The sequence below is a fragment of the Pelodiscus sinensis genome, chromosome 9, assembly GCF_052426305.1.
Source record: "Pelodiscus sinensis isolate ZL-2025 chromosome 9, ASM5242630v1, whole genome shotgun sequence".
Classification (NCBI taxonomy): domain Eukaryota; kingdom Metazoa; phylum Chordata; order Testudines; family Trionychidae; genus Pelodiscus; species Pelodiscus sinensis.
The window spans coordinates 25,519,926-25,544,904 of NC_143060.1; the positions used below are offsets into that span (position 1 = coordinate 25,519,926).

Below are 24,979 nucleotides of genomic sequence, written 5' to 3' on the forward strand. Positions count from 1 at the left end.
TGCATAATTCATGATGCAGTCCACATTATTCCCCCTAATTTAAAATCCATATGAAATTCCAGCAAGTGGATAATTATTCTGCCTTGTTTTCTGATCCTTCACTCCATCCCTGTCTGGATGCGAGACTGTGTGATTACAGAATTAGAGCCCACTAAGAGTTAAAATGCAGGGATTTTTAACAAAGGTTTAATTAGCAACAGAACAAACAAACGCTCGCATTGATTTAAAAAAAAAAAACCTCTCCAAGAAGACAGCCTATGCAGGGCACCATCAAATATCACAAAGACCACACAAGATATATTAGAGTCTAAAATAGCAAGAGAATCAGTTGTTCGTTTCTAATCAGGAGTGCCTTTCCTTTCTGTACAGTAGCAACCTACTGAGTCACGTCTATTCACTACAGTCCTTCTCTTCCCATTCTTTTGACGCATACCACGGCGCTACTTTACCCGGTGCTTTTCACAAGTACATTGTAATGTCATTTCAGTTTCCAAAAGGCACCATTTTCACATGTTTAATATTATAGGAAAATGAATTGTAACCCTATTAGCTGTTGTAAAATAGTTTCACTGTTTTAAATTTTAAACATGTTCATTTTTTAGAATTCCGGGAAGTTGTTCGGTATGCTAGCACTTAACAATTATGCGTCTGGTAAAAAAAAAGTATTTTCTTTATGTTGTATTTTATCTCCTATGTGCAATTCATTATCACTTCCACCCACACGCTTCCTTGCATTATTTCTGAAGAGTCGGTGGTATTAAAAAACTAACAATTTCTCTCTATCCGACGGACTTCTTTCCCCACTCTCAATTCAAGGGAGGTAACTATAACACACACCGTTTCTCTCTCTCGCTCTTCTAGGGAGGCGTTTCGCCCTCTCTCCGCCTCTGAACTATTCCGATTTTACGTTTTCCGTAGACTCACAGGAGTTAAAATGCAAACAATGCAATCACCTGGGTTGTCAATGAAGCATTGTCGCTCTCCGTCCAATACCCAGTTCTCTCTCTTTCCCGGACAATATTAAATATCGATCAACAATTGCTATTGACAATCAGCCTTTTATAAATTGTGCCCAGAGTTTGCTAGGTATCCCTTCTAGCTACGCTGTATTTTTACGTTCAACATAATATAGAACTGATACACTGGCATCGGATTCATAGTTCTCTAATGAGTGTGGTGGACACCGCTTATGTTCCTAGAGGTAGGAAACAACAAGGTAAACGCGGAAACTCTGCCATCTACAAATTCTTAACAGCTCAAAAAGCGTTGTTGCATGTGTTCGCTAGAAACATCCGGGCTCGCGTTACTAAGCGATGCAAGTGAAGAGAATGCGGATCGGCTGAAAGAAAGACTGAGATGAACCAAGGGAGGAGTCCAACGGGACAGATATTCATGCACTCCTCATCTCCGCCCTCCCCATTTTACAGCATTCCTCGCCTCTTTCCCCGGAGCACTGAGCTCAGCAGAAACGTTAAACTCTTTTGAGGGATAGCAACGATCCATATAACCGCTCTCGGTTACCTGACAGACATTTGCAAGAGTTACAGGGCTGTTTTCTTTTTACGTATCTGGGTGACAAAAAAAATGCCCCCTATTGCCCCAATGTCCGCTGAATCGTGTGTTCCATTGTCTCTGCATACCGCGAGCTAAGGTCAATGCCTTTGCTCACGAATTGAAATATCACATGGGGTACACGTGCAGAGCTTGCAAATGTGTTTCTGCTCTGCGAAGACGTGACAGAGAACAAAACAATTATAGATACAACTCAGAACTACTTTTCTAACAAAATAACAAAATCAGCTAAGAACATGTTGAGAGCCCTCCTTTGGAACTCCTCCTACATTCTAAAACCTGGCAGGTCTGCACTACAGCCTAGGTCGATATAACTTAAGACGCTCCAGGGTGTGACAAAGCTTCCCACGCTCTCTCTGGCGAAAGAAACTATACTGAGTTTAACATGTTCTCTTCTCTTTAGTCTTCTTTAAATAGTTGTGTGGGCTTTAAATTAATTCAGAATAAATAAAACGCATTCCAGTTTTGAAAGGCAAACCAATGTGACCGTGTTTTTCTGTCCCCAATACCGCGTACTAGATAAAGAAGTTTCTGTTTAGCAACAACGTATTATATATTATCTTCATGGGGTGCGTCTTTTGATATAGTACAAAATGTTTTACAGTGCTCTGAACTACCTGACACACCACGAGGACGAGATCCCTCTTGAACCAGTCTCTCCACTCAATAAGAACTTCTACTGCAACTGATTTAAAACATTAAGTTATTGGAAGCCTTCGGGTCTGCATTCCAGAACCAGAATGAGATGTAGCGAAGACATTTCCTATAGGTCTTTTTATTTTCGCAATTTCAAGCCATTGCAATAGATCCCAAAAGGTGACATTAGCGCATTAATGAAAAGAAACAAAGGGGAGGAGGTTGGGTGGAACAGCTGATAAGGAACGGCGATTATTAGGTCCTATGCAGAGGAAGTCAGACCTGAATGATTTGGGTATTTCTAAAGTTAAATGCTATTGATATTCAGGACTGTTGACATTTAAAAAAAATCCGTGGAGGACAACGAAAAATACAAGGAAATCTATTTTGTTGTAGAGATACGTTGCTATCAAATAGAAAGATTACTCAAACGCGCAGAAGAAATTAGCAATGTATTGTGTTGTCTCCGATTTCTGCTATTTTTCTTTAAAAAATATCTATATCGTTATTTTAGAACAAGCTAACATCCCGTTCCCAGTCAGGTGCCACAAGAACATACCAGACTAATTCGCTCAGAGAGTGAAGAAAGGACCCCAGTCAAGTAAACACAGAGCTCACTCCACGCACTTCAAATACAGAAGGGGACTTGAGTTGAAGCAACATTCCATCAGACACGCTAATATCGCCGAATGGCTGATCTACACATGACATTTCGCTCCCCCCCCCCCATATCTTTTTCGAGCTAGTTTGTACCGAAACATTTAGAACAGATTAGAAAGTCTAATGCCACACAGCAGTTTGCAACAACTGGGGGAGGGGGAGAAAGAAGGAAGGAAGGAAGGAGGGGTGGTCCTGGCATGCTAGGATCAGCTCAATAATTGCTTACACCTTCAGGTTAAGTTCTTTTCAGGACCCAAACATGTGGTTATTCCCTGTGAGGAGCAAATGTAAAATGCTGCCTAGCCAACTTAGTGAGACCTCACTACTTCAATTATAATTTGCTAATTCAGACTTATTGCCTTTAAATATCGAGTTTCAAGGGACTACCATCAATGCAGGCTTAATTTCATCCCACTGATGAAGGGGGTTTATAAAGGTCCCTGCGGTGAAAGCCAAGGGGGAAAATATCAGTTTGATGCTTTCGCTAAGAATGTCAAGGTGGCACATACATTATTAGGCGATTACACGTTACTGCTCAGCACTGTACAATTATTTTGTGCCTGCCTGTTTCTGGCAGGATGGGCTCCGGCTTTTCGTGCCCGCTGCTCCCAGGTTCTCCATCAATGCCGAGCAGCGGAGTGACTCTGCCCAGAGCACCCTCTGCACAGTCCTTAATTCGGCAGAGCCTAGGGACAGAGGAGCACGAGTTTATCTTCCCACGGAAGTAAGGCACCTATTACTGAATTTAGGGCAACTGGGATGGAAGGGAGCAGATCACCTCCATGCACACGTGAGAAGCTATCCTAAAGGCAGCGCTTCCTGAACCAGCTTTATGCATCATAGGGGTGCAGATCCATTTGTTCCACACAACCCAGGTGGGGTTTTTTCCAGCTTAAAGTTATACTCGGAGAATTCTCACACGTGTTGTGCTTCCACGCGCGGCTTGATTGAAATCTTCTTTCCAGCTAGGGTAGAGGAATTTCCATCTCTTTAATCTTAGACCTAAGCCTTAGGGCACTGGTTCAGAAGCAATAGGTAGACCAGAAGGCCACGGAAGAAATAGATTCGCTTACAGAGCCTAAAACCTATAGAATCAGAGGGGAGCTGAAGTCAAATGTTTTGGGAAACTGAACTTCCTGGGAAAAACGAACTGCCACTGATATGACTTGTTTAAGATTTCTGTTGGGTCACTGCTGTCCTAACGTGAAAGTAAATGTCACATCAGGGAGATCACTGGCCGAATCCGCAGCGCGTGAACGCCAGCTAAAAGTGAGCTCACAACACCATTCCGATGGCAAAGATGCCCACAAGTCATCTGAAAAGCAAAGGTCACATATAACACCGATGTCTGTTTTACACTGTGTACATAAACGATTAACCCAACCTCTTGTCCCAAACTGGGAGGCATTTTCCAAAGGGAGTTGGTATTTTGGAAATCCCCCAGAATGAATTGTACCCTTCAAAATTAGTAAACACAAATCTAAACATTGATATATTGTGAAATTAAAATAATTGCTTATTGTAATTGACGGGAAACACGATGTGAAATCCCCCTTCTTTAATTCCATATGTCGCAAGTTAGGGAAATGAAAAACCAACCTTTCCCGGAGTGCTTCAATAGGGTTTGTGCTCCCCGCTCGATTTTATTTTGCCAGCAGAAGTTTCTTCCTTCTCCATCCGAAATTGCAGTGAATCTGCTAACGACACTTCAGGATGATTGTCTGGACAGGGCATCAGGCGAAACGTTTAAAAATACAGCTGTGTGAAACCCTAGCCCCCCGTCTTCCACTTCTTTGAGTTAAGACATTTCGGGTGGCTTGGCGTTCTATCATCCTCACTGTCATAAACCTAGTCATAATAAGAACAAATACTGCTGCCTTTCCGAGTTTACTGTGCCAATAGCCAGCAAGGATATTAGGATTAGATTGAAAGCTAAACTCTTTCTAACTACGGTGCACTCGCTTTTAGGGTCGATTTTTCCCCCCCAAGAAGAAATATCCTAGGGCCCAATCTATGCAAACACCCCTTTGCCCGTGAAACAGTAGACAGTGATTTTCTGAACTCAGTGGAAACTATCTACCGGTGTGAAAGTTATTCAAGTATTTAAGATTTCGTAATATCGGTCTGTCCTCTGGATAATATTTTTAGAAAGCTTCAGTTGTGCATTAAATGTTTACGAGGTTTATCTCTTCGCAGGATCTCTTGAAAACAAGAGTCACCCTATTATCAGAGAAACTTGCATTATTTCCAAGCGTTTAAACAGCTAAACCAAACCACTTGCCGCCTGTTTTACCACAGCGCTGACAAAAATGCCTTGCATCTATACTTTTACCTTTAGACAGATCTAAAGCAAAAAGGGGGAGAGTGGAATGGAAAAATAAATAGAACTTTAATTAAAGCCACATGGATATGATTTAGTTAAATACCTACGCAGAAGCTGACACAGTATTTACCTCTTCACCTGGAAGTTGCAGAAGTTGTTGCTTTATTCTAATGAAAGGGTTCGGAACGCAGCGGTGCTGTTTTGTTTGGTGAAATTCTACGGGGAATGGGTTGGTTCTAGAATCATAAGAAAAATGCACAAACAACCTACACAGAATTATTTCCTTGTTGGTATTCTCTCTAATTTTTCAAGCCAGTGGACAGCCAACTCATGACAGTCTCTGTCCAGTTGGCGATAAAAGATACGGACGCTAATTAGCAACATATTTTATTCTTTTATGTTTAATTTCAAAGCTACAGCTTGAGCTTTAGGTTGCTCAGATGTTCCTTTTTTATCTTAATGGAAAAGGTTTTATTCAGAGGAACTTGGGAGATTTGGGTAAGAACAAAAACGAGCTAGGTGGTTTTAGAATCTGCAGCGTTTCTCTGGGCGAAACAAACACACTCGGGCTTCGGATTTCAGTAGAATAGATAAAACATACATTTCACACATACTCTTGCTTTCCCTAATGTTTGTCGTCTTTAACTACACAGAAAGAAATGTAACCTGAATCTTTGTTTAGGTTTGGGGGAGAAGCTATGGCAAACGATGAAGACAAAGCTCTTTAGAAGGGTTAGCGGTGCCTGTTCTTTTAAGAGCAAAAAACTGGAGCAAGTTTGCTTGTAACGATAAAGATCTCAACATGTACAGAAGGCGGGTTTTACACAAGGAGGTGAGGCTAGAAAGCCAGCAAAAGGCTGCGGGTTTTTTTTTTTCTTTGCAAGGTTCCACCCACTTGAAAACAAAACTTTTTTTTCTGAAGGGCCTCACATCAGTGAAGTTGGGAACAGGATCTTAAGAACACCCTTGCAAGTAGGGGCAACAGACGGGCCTTGGAGCTTTTTTTCCCCCACCCCACCCTTTAAAGGTGCTTTTGTGTTTTATCTATCGTTGGAAGCGCTGCCCTTTCTGGAGTTGGTATGTGATAACAGGTCCCAGCAGTGCCATGTATTGGAAGAGCGATCAGATGTTTGTGTGTAAACTGGAAGACAAGGACATCCCTGCGCTTGGTATTTCCACGGAGAAGGTGAGCGGATCCTAGGCAAAACCCAGAAGCGCTGCAGGGAGCGCCAATTGGCGGTTTCTCAGGGATGCAGGCGCATATTTCCAAACTATGAGCTCCATAATTTTTCGAGTGTTAGACCTGGCAGTGGATTATAATTCGCGAAGCATGTTTTGATAGCTAAAGCGTCCCGCCGGAAAGGAAGAGGCCTCGGGGAGGAGGGAGGAAATTGTTTAGCTTTGAGACACACTAAGGCCTTTAAATTAATCTGAATAAAGGGACAGTCCAATCAGCCCGATAATTTTAACTTTAAAGCCGTAAACTGATACAAGTAGAGCTCCGAATTGAACTCACTAAAGATGCTAATATGAAAATAAACCTAGCTTGGTAAATGTGTACCTAGAAAATAGAGACCTTTCACCGATGAGAGAGAGGCTATGTTGTGGCTATGTTAATTTGCATAGGAATATTTAAAGTATTCAGGAGCGCGCGGTTATTTTCTGACCAAGTAAAGCGAATCCCGTATTTTTAGGGCAATCAAAATTAAAAAAAAAAAATCCAGAGTGGTTCTGTACAAATAGCTTTGAGTGGAAAATATCACGCGCAATGAATATTAATCCTTGGGGAATTTAAGCACTATTGCATCAGATGCGCTGTAGATGTGTACTAGGTTCATATACAAAGCCTGTTTTGTACTTTTCCTTTTAAGGAACCAACAATAGATTTTTCTCCTGCGCTGGCTTTCGTATAACTTCAGGAAGCTTTGAAAACTAGGAAGTGGTTGTGGGGTGTGTAGACAAAAACAGCTACACTCGCTATCCGAAAAGCAAGGCGTACGTAGAGCTGGGAGCGTGTGCGGAACAGCACTCGCGCTTGGATTGCTTTAAAAAAATGTTGACCCGCGATTGAACAAAGGTGCGATTTTTTTTAATGGCACCAAATTAAATTCAGCTGGATATTTTCCATTATTCGACTTGCTTTCTGCGCCGCTTAAAAATAATCCTCTGGAGCTCAACTGTTGTCTCTTATTGAGCGTGTAAGTGGCAATTTACACCTTAAAGCAACGAGTGTAAGGCGCTCGCGGCTCTAATTGCAGCAAGTTTACCAAGGAGCCGCTGGCTGCCTTGACTCCGAAGCGTTTTCATTCAAAGCGTCACTGGAACAAACACCAGGCTGCGGTAATTAGCCTTCAAGTGTCCCATTAAAGCTCTTTCCCTTTGGGGTTCTCCAGCGCGGGGGCCGCTCGGCACGGCGCAGCCTTGCCCTTTTAATTGCAGTTATTAGAGTAACGAGCCCCCCTCCCTCCTCAAGGCCGGCTGGAGGAGGAGAAGGGGGGAGGGTATTAACCTTCTGCCCCCAGCCCGGGGGTCAGGCGCGCTCCTAGGGCACCGGGGGCGCACTCGCGGTGGGGTCAGGCCGGAGCTGCCACCGCCCCCCATAGAAGCCCCCAGGCATCGCCTCCGGCTCCAGGTGGCCTCATCAGCCCCCAGCCTGGGGAGGAGGCGGGGGTGGGGGCTTGCGGCGCACTCAGCTCTCCCGTTTGCCCTGCAGTTCCCGGGGCTCATGGCCGAGGAGTGCGGGAGAGCGGGGGGCAGGCGGCGGCAAGGCGCCGGGGAAGGGGACCTGGTAAGTGGGGTGCTCGGGGCAGTGGGGGGTGAGGAACGGTCCCAGCGCGCTAACAGGCCCCTCGCTCTTCTCCCCCCAGGTGAGCCCCGAGGCGGCAGGGGACGAGGACTCCTGCCCTTCCTCTGCGCCGCTGTCCCCCTCCTCCTCGCCCCGGTCCATGGCCTCGGCCCCCGGCTGCGCCCCCAGCAAGTGCCTGTGCAGCAGCTGCGGCCTGGAGATCGTGGACAAGTACCTACTCAAGGTGAGTGCGCGCGGCCCGGCGCTGCCCTCTTGAATCCCGTCCCGTCAGCTCATTAGCGCCGGCTGCCGCGCGCAGCGCTGGCCCGGGGGCCTGGCTGGCCGCCAGGGAGAGAGACCCGGGTTGTGTCCAAACCACCGGGTCCCTGGCCTCAGAGTGGCGGGCTCGGATCAGGGGGTTCTTCGTTGGCCGCGGGCTGCCCGCGCTTCAGGCCCGGTCCCAGGGTTGAGGAGCTGGAACTGGGGAGAGCGCCCCGCCTTGCCTGCAAACGGGTCTTGGGGGTTGCTTCGTTCCCTCCCGCTCTGGGATGCAGATCTATAGGGGTCCTTAGCGGCAAGGATCCGGCCTTTTCCATTTGAAGTCAAGCTTGGCATTTGGCTCGGAAGAGACTCGACTTTTTTACTTCTAGTAAAATAACTTCAACCAGTTCAGCACTTTTGTTTCTCATAAGATACACCCGAAAACAACCAGAATCTTTGTTTCACCTTCAAGTGTCCCCCTCTGGAAAACAATATTTTTACTAGCTGTCTACAGTTACATTTGAAATAGTGTGTGTCTGTTTTTACTGCCACCACCAAGTTAAAACCCATTCTGTTCCTTTTTTCATAATTTCATTTGTTGGCCATTTCAGACTGCATCTTTCTAAAACCTTTTTGCAAAACAATACCTGGGTCAGGTGAAATGTTAGCCCCACTGAAGGTTACTGGTAAAACTCCCATTTACATCCCTGAGTTACCCTTTCTGTCCTACAAAAAAAGAAACGTTAATTCTTTAGGAAGAAATATCTTTTTGTAGTATATTTTAAATGAGCACAATTTCATTGAATGAGCAACTGGCATTGTTGAATTCAGATCAAGTTCTGAAATTCTATAGAAACTAATACATCACAAGCATATGGCTGCTAATATTAGAAATTCTGTGACCAGTTTGGTTACTTTCTTAAAAACTATCCGGAAAAATATTAATTGTACTCTTTTATTTCAGTCTGAATAATCAGTAGCAGTTAGAGATTTATATTATTTTGGTATTGAGAACTTACAGTATCTAGCAAAGAACAGTCTCTCCATAAGCCAGAATGCTTAATTCACAGTTTTGTTCCTTAATAGTGCCACTGGGTTATGTAAAGTACAGTAGTCTCTTATTTAATATTTGTGTGCTGTGTAGTGATGAATGACGTGGGAAATGTGGTACAAATCACCAGACCTAACCTGAGTTTGAATATCATTTGTTCAAGAGAAAACCAATGGTCTGAACTTCATAGTTTAACCTGCATGTTCATAAACTAAAATAGCACACTATCAGTGATCTCTGCCCACAACTTAGGCTTTGTCTAGAACAAAGGGTGTTTAGTAAAAGTATTTATTAAAAGTGTGGGAGTACACAGTATAAACAGGTTTGAAAAGTCTTAAAAATGTGTTAGCTGCTCACAGTGGGCCCTGAAGCCGGAGTGAATTGGATCGAGGAACTGCACAGATATAGAAGTTCTGTATAGTCTGTCTGCATTGTGGATGACTTAATTCTCCATAATGAAATTTGTCTCATCCTTGCTACAGTCTATACAGTTCTTCTTCATCCACTTCCAAAAATACTGGCAGATGCTTTATTTTCCTATCTTTGTCCCTGATCTTGCTGATGTACATGCTCTTTACCATTACATGAGAGAGCAGTTTCATTGCGGCCAATGGGACTACTCCCATGTGTAAATTCAAGCACATGAGTAAGTGTTCACAGGAAGTGGGGGCTTTAGTTGAAAGGCAAACAGCTGATGCTAGTTTGAGAGAGTTTTAGAAGTAAGCATTTTGGGAATTGTTGCCTCAGGAAACACTTTATTTAAAAATAAACTGGTAAGTTGCTCAGGCAATGGACAGTTTCTTTTTTCCTGTTCTGTGTAATGACAGTTGCATTGTAAGTAGCTAATGAGACATTTCACACACTTTGGTCTTCAGAACAGTTCGCCAGCTATAGAAATAAGTTATCCCTGATGTGGATGGCTTACTAGCTTTTGCAGTGAGAGAAGGTGCTACATTGGTAATATTGCTCCAGTGCAATCTCAAGTGTTGAAAAATCAAGTGTCAGACATTAAAAAAATCCAGATGCTAATATGAAAAAACACAAGTTTTTTAAAATAAAGTTATTAGTTTTTCATTTACTGTCTGGATTAGAGCCTTTGCTGGGGTAGCAGCTTCTGGGTGCATTCCGATCAGGCTTTCCAGCTTTTTCCCACCATCATGAGGCTAGACACTTTGCCTCTGATTATTTTTAAAGTCACTTAATCACTTGGCTTCATAAATAAATGACTTACCTAACACTCTTACTATACTGTCAGAACAGGTAGCAGTACTAAAGGCATTTTCAATTACTTCCCTTTCTCCATACTTTTCTGTTTTCCTTTTCGATTCAAATATTGTCTTGAGGATTGGAGGGGTAAAGGTAAGAGACGTATATTTACGCTATTTTAGTATTCAAGGATGGGTTAGATAGACAGGAAAGTAGCTGGAAAAGATTTTAACGTTGCCTTTCCTTCTAGGAGATCTCCCTTCTTCTTGAGACTTTCTTGGTAATAGTCAGTGTTCTCAAATGACTAGAGTATGGTGGGATTGGGATTAGAATCCATGTTTACTAACTCTGAATCCAAGTGACTATTTATCATGGTCTGCATAAATCACTTAAACACTGATCAGTTTTTCCTCCCTGAAAACTACAGAATTTGTAATTTAGGTATAAGCTGGAATACAGATGCAAGTATGAAGTCTGTACCACTTAAGCAAGAGATGGTTTAAATAATATAAATATCTTGTGCTCATGCTACTCAGATATCTGACTCTTTCTATTCCTAGCTACACTAAGAATTTGAGACATGGTTGATGGTGATTGTCACCACTGGGTCACTTAAGCCAATGTTCAGTATGTGATTAAATAAGAGTGTAGATGGAACAATATTAAATGTCCCCAGTATAAAGTGTGTGTCATGCCTTTTTTCTACAGGAGGATGCTAGCAGCATTAAGGACCCTATAATAAATGGGCCATTGCTGGCATTTTAAGCATCATTCCAATTAAAATGGTTCTGAGCCATTTCATTTGACGGGGCTTTAACACCAGAAGCTCATCGACACTAGGGTTTGCTAACACTAGTGATGCAAAAAACACTCTTGGCAATAGTGGGAAATACTTAGAAAATTATGATACCACAGCCTCTCTTCCTAGACTAGAGCTACTGAGATTTGGTTCAGTCCAAATGCTTTTGTCCCGCCTCCACTAGCAATATAGCCATTTTCAACATGACTTGTGAGGATCAATTGCTGACAACTATTATCAACAAGGCAGTTTCTTACCATTGACAAGGATATTCAGAGGTATAGATCAGCAGTACACTGTGATGTGCTGATCTGTCCATTTGTTTTGTCTCTGTTTTAATAACGACTGCTGCCAACATGATTATATTGAGGGAGACAATATTCAGGCAACATTAAATTTTAATATACTAAGGCAGAAGTTTATTTCTCCTCAAAACAGCCTTCATATGCATACATATATTTTGAAAGTTATTGTTATAAGTAAACTATGGCTCCTATGGCATTATTCTGATATTTGACTAAAGACACAATACCACTGATATTAAATCTGCTGTTCTCCTGCATGCAGTACACAGATTTTGAAGATCTCATGGTATAAGGTATCTAAGATTAGTTCAGAAATGTTCAAAAAGTCTCAGGAGTAAACATGTTAGTCTGTAACTTTAAAAACGAGTAGTCCCGTAGCACCTTAGGGACTAACAAAATATTCATAGTATCATGAGCTTTCATAGGCAAAACCTACTTCTTCATATCCAGCTTCCAGTTCATCTGCAGAAGTAGGTTTTGCCCACAACAGTTCATGTTATATATATTGGTCTCTAAGGTGCTACATGACTACTCGTTATTTCTGAACTAGTTGGCTTGGTTTCCACTTTCATTAAAATGTTGGATGATCCATAATGTTTTTACTTGATCATATTCAGTATTTGGTTCCTGGCCAGATTCATTTAATATTTGCCAGGAAAAATTAGACCAATATTAAAAAAAAAAAAACTGTTCTGCATTTTATCAAATAATTGAAATGGACAGTACTGATATTATAGATGGACAGCTCTTATGGAGAAAACACTACATAGACTATTGATTTTTAAAATTGCACAACTTTTGAGAACTGCTGATACCCTTAATCAGAGAAAGTGAATAGTGGGTTATGTCTACACACAGGTGCTGCAGCAGCACTATAGTGTGTATGCTTGCTACAGCAACAAAAGGGGTTATTCTATCACTGTAGAATTCTTCAGTCAACTCAGCTGTGGGGCAGGTGAGGGATAGGGTAGGAGAAAGGTCAACTTAACCACATCACACAGCACATGAAACTTTTTACTGAGTACGTCAACCTAAGTTTTAGGTGTAGACCAGACCTAAGTGAAACAGCATTATAGATTTTTGCATCTGAAACAATGGTTGATATTTCAAAGCTGGGGGATTTAAGACCTAAATTGCTTTGACAGTTGCAGCCCATAACTAATTATAAGAGTGTAGACACAATTGGTAAAACAAAGTTAAGACGTAATTTGTGGCAACATTCCAGGTACTTAAATCTCAAAGCTCTTTTCATATCAATTGAATTTAGCGCTTTCTGTTAAGCAGATCTTTTTGCAGATAGGGAAACAGAGGTCAGATGACTTCCACAGTCACTTGAGGCCAAATTCTGCTTTATTACTCAATAAAGTGTGAGAGCAGAACTAGGCGCAAGAAGTCAGTGTTGGCGCCAAGAACAGAACCCAGATCCCCTACTTCCCATTATCCTGCCTTAAACACAAAACCACAGACGCTTGTACTGAGGATTTCTAACTTTAAGTCAATTAAGAACTACACTTGGATGAAATTTGGAACAGTAATTTATAAAATCCTACTGTGTTGCCTTAAAAAAACCCTTTTGTGTATGGTATATTCTGATAATCTGTGATGCATATGGCAAAATATGGACTTTTGCCTTGCTATTGACATGAATTAAAAATACTACCAGACTGTTGTCTTCTCCCTTTCATAGGTAAATGATCTCTGCTGGCATGTACGCTGTCTCTCATGCAGTGTTTGCAGAACGTCTCTAGGAAGACATACTAGTTGCTACATCAAAGATAAAGATATCTTCTGCAAGCTTGATTATTTCAGGTATAACATAAAACTCGTCAGTTCATTTTTTTTGAGGTGACAAGTGAGTAACACCTAGACATACACTCAGACTGGTATTTAGGTTGTCTTTCATCTTCACAATTTTCAGTAGTCACTATGTCCCAGTGTCTCAATTTTCTTTAGAAGGTATTGGGGAGACCTTGAGCAGTTTAAATAAATACATCATAATAGTTTGTAATATATTAATTACATTTATATAATGTGCCATGTTGTATATAACTACAGCATTTATGCAAAATATCCCTCATTGAGGCTATTCCCTCCCTCCCTCTCCCTCACTCCACCTTCTGTAATAAATCTGATTTGTCAGTTTAATAATGTGTTCACTTTTTTCATTGTATTCCTTTGGTATCTATGGTCATGCTAATTCTCTTCCAGAATATGATCTGAGGAAGTGGGTCTGGCCCACGAAAGCTCATCACCTATTAAACCATCTTGTTAGTCTTTAAAGTGCTACATAGTTTTTCCTTTTGTTTTAGCAAGATCAGACTAACACAGCTACCTCTCTATTACTGTTGAGGCCCATGAGGCAATTAAATCCACAATAGAAGCAAAGGCCCCTGCTACAATATAGACTGTAAAATCGTCAGATTAATACTTTCTTTCAATAGTGCTGGATCAATACTACAAAGTAGAACTGTGATGTTCTAGTCCAAACAAAAGTGGATATAATTCCTTATAACACAAGCAATGACCCGTAGGGCGCTACAGAAAAGTCTTACTAAACAGTAAAATATAATTTAAAAAAATCTCCATGCAACTTGTAAGCAGCATGTTGTAAATCAGCACATTGTAATTATTGCAAGCAGGTGATTTTGCAAGTGTGTCATTCACTGCCAGATTAAGGTATGGTCCTGTGAGATAGGGAAAACTTGTACTGGCTTCAAAGGGAATTGAGAGGAATTTGCACTTGACAAGATCTGGAGTGAAGTTCTGATACCTTTTTTAGTCAACGGGCGCTTTGCCATTGACTTCAGTGCAGCTAAGATTTCACCTCAAGTCAAAAGCAGGTAGGGAATATTCAACCATGAAGTAAACATTCATCTGATGACAGCTTTAATATTGAAAGATTAATTTAAACTGAATAGTAATTCAAAATATACTGATGAGTGCTTAGTCCTTTTGATAAACTAGACTAGTTTAGATTTCTTGGAGCTGAAGTTTAAGCATTCATTTTGGAAGAGATGTCACATGATTCTAAAAAATAAGGATCCATGTTTATAATAGATATATTGTAGTCATCTTCCTCTTTAAAATAGTCAGATTCTGATGGGAAAATATATTATCTCTGTAATCTAGATATGTTTGATACTTGAAGTTCTTCTAAAGATAACAAAACTAGATGCTGTACTTTCCCTCTAGTTATTCCCTGGAATTTAATTTTTCCCCTATAGATATATTTTCTATTTTAAATTTCAGTTAGAATTTGAAGAACTATAATAGAATTAAGTCAACCCAAATAATTTAGGCAATATGAAATATGTTTGAATAACTGGGAGGTCCTAGAACTGAATAATAGTTGACTGTGAATTACATTTTGCCCTCTGCCTTAAGGAAAGTGTCAAACTTGTAATAGGGCTGTAGCCCTATTTTAACAACAACCCGATAGAAACTTTTTAAAAATTTCTCCAGAAAAACACAAATTCTACAGTCATCTAAACAATGCTGATTGTGAGTGCACTTACCATGAATCTCATGGACTGTTTCCCCATCAAATTGTCACTAATATTGCTAGCTTGATAGTCATGTTTTAGATGACTAGCTTCTTTTGACAGTCTTTTGTTTTCTTTTCTTTGTTGCAGGCGGTATGGAACCCGTTGTTCTCGTTGTGGTAGGCACATCCATTCTACTGACTGGGTCCGAAGGGCCAAGGGAAATGTGTATCACCTAGCATGTTTTGCCTGCTTTTCCTGCAAAAGGCAGCTTTCCACTGGAGAGGAGTTTGCTTTGGTTGAAGAGAAAGTCCTTTGTAGAGTACATTATGATTGCATGTTGGACAATCTAAAAAGAGAAGTTGAAAATGGTAATATGGTGCTTTTGTTATTAAATTCCTAGTTTGACTGTCATTTAGCTTTAACTAGATTTGCTGCTTTTATTTCATCACCCTTTATATAAAAAATGTATCTAGCTTTATTAAGCAAGAGGCACATGTATTTAACTCAAGTAATGTTCAAACTACACAATATGTTTACACTTACTCTCATATGTTCAACTCCCTTTCTATATTTCTGAAAAGTAAAACATGTCTAGCTTATCCAGTTGGTCTGCAACTTTGCAAACGTAATGCTTGACCAAATCTTGCTCTCCCTTATTTCAGTGAAATCTGGATATCAGTGAAATGACTCCAAATTAATACCAAAGTAATATTGAATAAATCAGGGCCCAATGTACTATTCCATAATACCCAGCCAATAAACATTAAAAATCTATTTCAGAATAGTGAGACTCATGACTAATATTACTCTGAATCATCAATATATAGATTTTCTTTTCCATATCAGGGAATGGGATTAGTGTGGAAGGAGCATTACTTACAGAACAAGATGTCAATCATCCAAAACCAGCAAAAAGAGCTCGGACCAGCTTCACAGCGGATCAACTCCAGGTTAGAAGCAGCATTGTGAGCACTGAAAACTGACAGTTTAGAATTGCATGAAGATTTTAGTCGTATGTATGTTATATATGATCTATTTTCTGGTGTTCTAAACTATTTATTTAACAAATGATTAAGACAAAACATGTTTCTGGAATAATTTGTTAGCTTTAGTAGTTTAATATGAAATAGTTACTCTGCTAGCTTTTTCTTTCCCTCAGGGCAGTTAGGAATTCTGCAAAGTGGAAGCCAAAATGTTGATCTATTAGGACTGCTTGATGAAATCCATTTAATCAAACAGACATCCCTATGAATAATGAAAGAAAAAATATCTTCAGAGCTATGTATTATAAAAAAAAAATACAAAGGGAAATGTACTTCATATGATTTCTCAGGATACCAGTGTGGTGAAGTTTGATTTCATTATTCCACCCCAATCAGCTTTTTAATCACCATCATGACTGTGTCCTCAAAACTGGAAAGTACTCTGATGTGAACATAGTAAATAGGAACTCACAGGTTGGCTCCAGTAAAATTAACCCTTATTTTATATGGTGAGAGAGGTGGAATAACTGAACTACTTTCTTTTGGAATTTGTCTTTCATGGAGGAAGGACTAATCTCTCTGTGTTATGCTTAACTATGAAGATCGTAAATATGTGAATGACCTATCAAACAAGTATTAATGAAGACTGTTAAATGATGATTCCTTCCTTCTCCTCCTCCTCCTCTGTTCCAAAACATTCAGATTTCGACTCTATTAAAGCACATTCTCCTCTATATTTAAGGGTGAGATGTTGGCTTATTTTCTCGGATCTTTGTTTCAGTACTCACCTCTACTTGTTTCAGGGCAAAAACATTTTTTTCATAGAGATGGTGGGGTACAGACAAAGCTAAACTCTGAAGGAGTGTATTTGAAAATTAAGCAGCATGAGACTATTACTACCACAATTTGCTCCTTTGGTTTGGACATACTATATGGTATGAAACGCTTTCCAACATCCCTCTATACCAGCTCAGTCAGTGGATATACTGCTTATGATGAACACATGGGAGACTGTGTGTTGTGGGAGTGATGAATCAAAACTCTTGTGAGGTCAAGTCTGCGCTAAAGGGGTCTGGCTGGCTGAATCTCCTATGTCACTAGGGCTTCCTCTTACATTGTCAACTCCCTTGGCTATGACCTAGTAAGATTTGCAGCCTTGGACCTTGTCTCTGATGTGAAGTTGCTCACTGGGCACTATCCCCCATGAAAAGAAATAGTTTTTCAGTCATGGAATAATTCAGATCATTTGACCTTGGAGGAAGAATCTGATTTTTAGCCTTCTCAAGATAAAATCTATGACCAGTGTCAGCCCCATCATTAAAGGGGCAACAGAAGGAATAGATACAGATTCCAGCTCCTGCAGATTATGAAGGTGGCATCTCTTTTTGTGTCCCATTTCATATTTGTGCACATCCCCATTTAATGGTGTAACACAGTTTTCCATTTTTCACTCTGGTTGGCACTGACCGTGTAGGGCCCTGTCCTCTGTAGTGAATACCAGAATCACCAAGACACAATAGTAGTCCTTATTGTGGCTCTCTGGGAGGAGGAACATTCTGTCCTCCCTGACCTGAAGGATGGATTGCTGCAGGTAGAATCAGCAGCATATGTGTGTGTCTGGCAAGAGAGTAGGATTCAGTCTTGTCTGGGTGACAAATTGAGGCAAATGATTGAGACTTTTTTTCAATCTCAGGAATTTGTGTCTTAGTCATGCCTGGTACTCAAGTCAGCAAAATATTTCTTTTGCAGACTCAAGCTATAAAACTGAAGATACTATTTAGTTCCTTAACCAATGCTTTATTTTTATGGTCTAGTGTGTTCTTATTGGTGTTGGACTCTCTAAAGAAATAGCCCGCTAGAGTGTACTCTGCAAGCTTTTACATGCAGCCACTCTTAAATTTGACTTCTCTGCTGCCTCAATCTGAGCAATGTCTGGTCAGCCTATCGTCCTTCCTTAGCAGATATAAAAAGAGTATTCATTAAGAGTTGTCTCTATAGTGGCCCAACAGGGTGGAAGTAATGTGCACGAAGCACTTCAGCCATAACGTAGTAATGTGGCTACTGGCTCTAGGTGGAGATTGGTCTCTTAGTTCACTGTCGGAAACCCAGTTTGCCATTTCTGCTGCAAATCAAAGGGAAGGAATAGGCGAAGATACTTTAAACAGAAGTGCAATATGTGTATATCAGCAATTCAGGGGAGGAGGGCACAAAGAAGTATCTTGTACTTGAGGACTCTTGTTCTAGGCAAAGAGAAATTTCCTTTCCCTTGCTGCTATCCATAGTTCTGTGATTCTGAAATCCAAAGCTGAGCTGGAGCCAGAACCCACCAAGGGAACAGAAATTGTGCTAATCAGTGCTCCTCTGGAATTGCCGCAAATGAAACATTTAAGCCCCCTCTCGGGTTAAACGGACGGTATCCTAGTTTCTCAGGATGATTGAGAAGAATGTTCTTCAGGTTTCTGGGCCCATTAGATTTAGGAATGAATTATTTTTGCTGTCCAGTTCAATTTGAGCATACTTTTATACTTAACCTTGCTAGGCAGAGCCTTTTAGAAGATTACATTTTCTAAATTTAACACTGTCCTTGATTTCTGGAGTTACTTATTTTCAAATTGGCATCTCTTTCTTAGTTACAATATTTTGATCTAGGGCTCAAATTGTGGCTCTTCTTTGTTTTTCCTTGTGGGTCAGAAAGCTTTTCTCTGGAGCCATGAAATAACACATGCAGTATTTTCTTTATATCACGTATATGAAGGCTTTTTTTCTATTTAAATTGAAAGAAAACTCTAAATTAGAAAGTCAGATCCTTCATGAATGCACCAAGAACAGCTTCTAATAATCACTACCTTTGATTTTTAAAACTGCATTGAAGCAGCATATGCTGGCAGGTATAGATAGCCTTGGCTCCTACTCAGAATAATTTGACAAGTGGAGGTTGAGGGAATGGAGAATGTTTCTCTTGGAGAAATATGTAAAGTGACTATGTGGATGTGTATCACGTAGCTTTTTGTGTCTTTAAAGAGACCTGATGTGCGAAGCTTCTTGAGATGCATTTATGGAAGTTGAGGCTTATACATGTTGTAATCCATCCATCTGTTCTTCTCTGGTACCCACCACACACCTGTTTGAGAACTAGAAGGTGCTTTTCAAATTCACACTCAATAGGCAGAACATTCAGAGGTAGTATTCTTGATCAGCCTAGGCATCTCACCCTGTCACTCTTGTGTTGGTGACAGTGGGACTAATTTCCCCCTTTAACTTTTTTATGGAGCTTTAATATGAACAGAATAGATTTTTTTTTTTTTTTTTTTTTTGATGCTCAGGAAGTCTGAAGAGGTTCATCCAGCTTAACTGCCTTTATAACTTAGTAATTGACTCTTATGTAGTGCTCTGTTATTCAAAGCACTTTACAAACTTTGACTTCACAAGAGCTTTACTTTTTTCCTCTTTCCATCTGCTGGTAGGAGGACTTATACCCACAATATGGGCTGGCATATTGGGACATGGAGAACCCAATTAACAAGTAAGAAACTATCATTTTTTTCCATATAAAACTGAGTGATAGAATGGGCTTCTATTTAAGACAAACTAGAAGATTAGATACTGATGTAAAATATTAGCTCTGTAAATGGGGGAAGACAAATTATGGAATAGATTCAGGTTTATAGTTTCACTTTATGAAACCCTAGAGGGATAGATGAATTGTTATAGGGAATCTGAAAATTGACTAATACATGGTAATATCCAATGGAAAAAATCATTTAGCTCCACAACCAATTTAAAAGATAATGTATAAAACAAAGCACTTTATCGATAAAGTCCCTGGGCAGTCTTGTTGTCCATACTCGAACTCATTGACAAATCTAAATGCTGATGTGGCTCAAATGGAGTGGATTGTTATCTATATCTAAAGAGTTTGACTGGAGAATAAAGTCAAGATGGTATTCGTGAGGGCTATGTATTAGTGAAGAGGTGATTCTGTTTCTAAGGCTGTCCTAAATCTTGATTAAACCATTTCTGCTTTGGATTCGCTTCCACAAGATGTCGACGAGCTGCTTATGTGAACTGGACAGCTAAGAAGAGTAGCCTCTAGTTTACATTGTATCTAACTTGCAACTGTCCCTTCCACATAGGAAACAAAATGTCATCTAGCAGTACCACACCCATTTACACCATTTTACAAATTGTCATCCATGGAGAGCAGGATCGTAACAGCGTGTGAACTCTTCTCACTGTTTCCAGCCAACCAAACCCAGGAAAGGGGATAGTAAATTAATATCAAAATGGGGGAGCACAATTAACCCACCTCCAAAAAAGATAAATCCCTCGTGGGCTTCTTTTGTACCATGATTCTCATTGGAAGCAATTGCTGTAGTTGCCCCTGGAATTCTGCAGTGTTATCAATAGAAGAGGTTAGTCTATGAAACTTGAAATGTGAGGAAGTGGTCTAGGAAACCCATCCCATGTTTGGTCCAGAGTATGAAAAAGTTTGCAAACACATACATGGCAAATGCATCATCAGTCACCACAGTCCAAAAGTAAGCGAATTTAGATTTTCCTTAACATGGCTACAGAACCACCAGCAAAGGGCCATACAGTTTTTTTGTTAGATAAGGAAAATGCTCTCTCTATTCTCACGTGGTCCTTTATAACAGTACCTTTCAAATGAAGACACTCCCAAGTACTTCACAAACTGTATAGTTTGAGCATATGTAGTTTGCCAGCTACCCACATGAAGTCATTCTCCAAAGGCAAAATACAGAAATTGTTCAATAATGCCAGTTTAGGACAGGAAGTGAACATTTTTTTTCCAGTTGAAGCTATACAAGGAACTTATGGAAAATTAGAACTTAATCAAGACACAAGTTAATGTGACATCATCTTTTACCAAAGATGCCTTTCATTATTTTTAAACCTGACAAGTAATCAGGTTTTCAGTTGTCAAAATATTGCACCTTACCACCATAACCCCGTGCTGAACTATGTCTGATGTTGTTAGTGAGAGAGCCAAGAGGAGGTCTGTTATATGCAGCCTGTTTGCCATTCTGAGATGGATTAAAGGTAAACTTGGGGCAAACACAGCACTTCTAAATTATATACAGATTTCAGGGAAGCAGCAAAAGGATTAAGTAGGGATCCTCTTTAGAATACATGACCTATATTGACTGATTGGTCTTTTTGAACCTGTCAGTCATTGAAAGTTCATTCTGTGTCCATATTATGTATTAAATGGCCTACAGTTTAGGCAGTCTATCTAGCAACAATACTTAAATTACTCTTCAGTGAATTCTTTGCCAAAATCCACCTCTAGTACAGTCATAACTGTACTACTTTCCCCTACTGACTAGTGCTAACCAGAACAAAGAACAACGTGTCTGCCAATTCTAAGTGGCCAAATTCTAAGTGGCCATTTTATTACTCAAAGGGCTATCTCTGAAGATATTGATTTTACAAAGATAAACTGGGACAACATGCTTTGGTATTTTATTCCCTTATATTGATATGGGATATGACCATAAACTTGAGAGAAACCTGTAATAAATAACTGCTTTGCCAGCACTTACAACACTTAACATTTAAAAAAAAAACCAATCTCTTACCTTTTCAGGTTATGCAAGCACAGTTTGCTCAAGACAACAATCCAGATGCACAAACACTCCAAAAATTGGCAGAAAGAACCGGCTTGAGCAGGCGTGTGATACAGGTGATTGTATTCTATTTCACAAACACTAAGTCTGAGTTAATACTGGAAGAAGAAAAATTGCTAATTTCTCAGTTGGAAAGAAATCTAACCTGGTCATTTTAAACATAATTTCAGATCAAAACCTTCAAAGAGATTGTTTAGATCCATATTTTTAGATAATATACATTTTTTTCATTACGTACTTTGGGAGATTACATTATGTAGATACCTAAATGAGTCTTATTAAAATTCTCTTCAATGAAAACATTGTTGAAACAACATTTACTAGACAAAAATGGAACTTACTGATTTAATTTTTCAGCAAGATTTAATTGCATTTACTCTGTGCACTGTATTGCAGCAGCTCTAACATGAACTAAGATTTAAAGGACATCATATCTACCTAGAAATGGGTCCTGAGCCAAAACCTCACACACTATTTCTATAAGAATAGGCAGAGGTTATAGAAGGCAGCCAAAGGGTTACAACTTTTTTTAAAAAAAAGGCTAAATTACTCTTTAAAAACCCAACCTGGCCTATTAAGGATATTTTAGCGTTCTTGTCAGCAATGTAATGGTGATCTAGTCACGGTTCCATGTGCTCTGTGGTCTTGATGCTGAATTCAGCTTCAGCTGAACTACAAACTTAAAGAACTTCAGGGGTAGCAGAGTTAGTCTGTATAGGAAAAAAAAGTGGTCTAGTAGCACTTTATAGACTAACAAAACATGTAGATGGTATCATGAGCTTTCGTGGGCACAGCCCACTTCAGATGACCGGAGTTTTTTAGAATGTTCTAAACATCTGATCTAAAAAACTAAAAAACTAACATCTACATGTTGTGTTAGTCTATAAAGTGCTACCAGACCATTTTTTTATAAACTTAAGGATTTTTATTAAATCAACTGTCAAAATTAAATCCAATCAACCAACATGATTGACATTTTCTTCCTTTTCAGGTGTGGTTTCAAAACTGTAGAGCACGCCATAAGAAACATGTTAGTCCTAATCATTCATCCACTGCTCCTGTCACAGCAGTTCAGCCCTCTCGGCTGTCTCCACCAATGTTAGAAGAAATGGCATACTCAGCATATGTACCCCAAGATGGGACAATGTTAACTGCTCTACATAGTTACATGGATGGTAGGTACAGTAACTCTTCAGATCTAACTACAAAATGCCAATGCTTTCTTTAGCTGAAGCAAGAAGATTGATCAGGTAACAAATAATAATATACTATATACTAAAGAAATCTGTCTATCAATTCTCACTTCCAGGACTCTAACATCTTTTAACACCTGTTACCTAGTGCTATAGCAGTTGCTTTTGTTGTATTAGCATAGCTGAGATTTGGATATAAAGATCAGCACTGGGTACTTTCTACATAATGCTGGTGATGCCCTCTTGATTAAACCCTCTTGATTTTTTTTGCTGTTTATTTTACAATAGAATTATTGCTCATTTGTAGTTGATATTAAATTTAAAAGTGTTTGCTTTAAACATTTTATTTTCCAAATCAGGATTTTTAGACATCCTATTTTCAGTTTAGTTTGGGGTTTGTATTTGAAGACTTGGAGAGAGTACTAGAAATTAGTGGCACACTTGGCAACTTCATTGCAGACTAAGGCTCTCTCCACATGCAGAAGAATCTGACTACTACACAGATGCCTGTAAGCCATCCTAAAATCTAGTTCCAGTTTGTAGTGTAGTTTGGATTTCAGCTGTTTCAACACCACACCCAAGTCAACACATATTTGAACCATGTTTATAGTTAAGTTAGGGAACAATTGTAATGTAACCAAATTTCCTGATATTGGCTGCATTTGTGCACAGATAGGGTCAGTCTGCTTTCTTCCTGAGCTGCAGGATAAAATGCATGAATAGGGCATGGATGGAAATGACATTAACAGCTTGTGACCCAGAATGAAGAAGCTGGAAACAACTGTAATGCCATTTACTGGCTAGGATCCTGTAACTGCACTAGAGCAGTGGCTCTCACCAATGATACATGCACCCTTGGGAGTACTAATCGGTACTCACCAGATAAGTGTTTTCAAGGTGAGGGGTTGCAGCCCATGGAGAGACCATGGGATGGGTTTAGGGGGTTGCAAGTGCAGGGTTAGCATTCTCAGGTGACACCAGGGTAACTGTCCTGGCCCTGCAAATCTACGTTACATGTTCAGCCCCAGGCAGCAAAGGTTTGGCTTCAGACAATGCTTGTAAGTGAAATAGGTTCAAATATCATACTGAAAGGTAAATAAAATTATAACTATGGTAGAAATGAGAGAGTTAGCACATCTTCAGTTAAAGGCGCGCTGTGACACTTTCGAATTTTTGTCTGATTTTTTTCTAAATAAGTAGCTTTTAAGGAAGATGAAACCTGGTGTATGTATGGGAGACACATCAGGCTCATGAAAGGGTACAGTATTTTGGAAAGATTGAGAACCAGTGAGCTAGAGAAGAGCTCTTGACAAAGCTGGTGAAATTAGTACAGATCACTTGTGTCCCAGCCATCCTTATATAGGGTTTTTTACTAGCTTGCAATGTTGTCTGCTTTCAATGCAGTTGACCAATTAATCTTTTTTATTTTTGTAGCTCATTCACCTACAGCTCTTGGACTGCAGCCCTTGCTACCCCATTCCATGACACAACTGCCAATAAGTCACACCTAATTCCTTTCTTTCAGGGATAAAAGCTATTAAGGATGTACTCTTAAGAGTCATTTATTGTGTATTAAAATATCGTTGAAAAGATATTAATGTTAATTTTTTATTTAACACCCAAAGCATTTTCAAGACCATTTTGCTGCCCAAGTATGTAAGTATAGTTGGCCTGCAAGACACTTTTATGGATTCTGCATAAATAACTATATGTTGTTTACAAGACTTATTAAACACCTTTTTTGTATTGTCTGGAAGTAGTCTACTCTAGTTATGTATTTGTTAATTTATTTGTCATCAAGAGCACTTTGCCTAAAAGAAAGGACTGAAATTGTGCAAAATGTTTACAATTCTTTGTGAAATTGTAGTTTATCATTAGTTTGTATCTGTAAGTTATTGTTATAAAAAGTATTACCTGTATTTGAGTTTATATACAGCCTATACTTTAAAGCTTATGTCTGTGAGTTGGCAAAATAAATTTCATTTGCAAATATTTTCAAAATGAGCTGAATAAACCCTCTGTTGCAGCATGCTAAACAAACACGTTATTGTGTTTATGGTTGAACTATGAGT

General features: G+C 39.7%; 1 protein-coding gene across 4 annotated transcripts; it reads left to right on the forward strand.

Moving 5' to 3' along the window:
* Nucleotides 1–5,336: 5,336 nt before the first annotated feature.
* On the forward strand, nt 5,337–24,726 carry LHX8 (LIM homeobox 8). 4 transcript variants are annotated; one of them, XM_075936260.2, is made up of 11 exons: nt 5,337–5,420; nt 5,874–6,023; nt 6,114–6,377; nt 7,905–7,979; nt 8,059–8,220; nt 13,286–13,407; nt 15,231–15,451; nt 15,930–16,033; nt 19,531–19,589; nt 21,675–21,770; nt 22,706–22,842. In XM_075936260.2, exons 3-10 carry the CDS (start codon nt 6,297–6,299, stop codon nt 21,751–21,753), a joined length of 903 nt encoding a protein of 300 aa, XP_075792375.1. In that variant the 5' UTR covers nt 5,337–5,420; nt 5,874–6,023; nt 6,114–6,296; the 3' UTR covers nt 21,754–21,770; nt 22,706–22,842. The 4 variants fall into 4 exon arrangements, with proteins under 4 accessions (XP_075792375.1, XP_075792372.1, XP_075792373.1 ...); XM_075936257.2 differs by lacking the exon at nt 19,531–19,589 and adding an exon at nt 24,342–24,726 and having other exon boundaries at nt 5,341–5,420; nt 22,706–22,889; XM_075936258.2 differs by lacking the exons at nt 7,905–7,979; nt 19,531–19,589 and adding an exon at nt 24,342–24,726 and having other exon boundaries at nt 5,343–5,420; nt 22,706–22,889.
* The last annotated feature ends 253 nt before the right edge of the window (nt 24,727–24,979 follow it).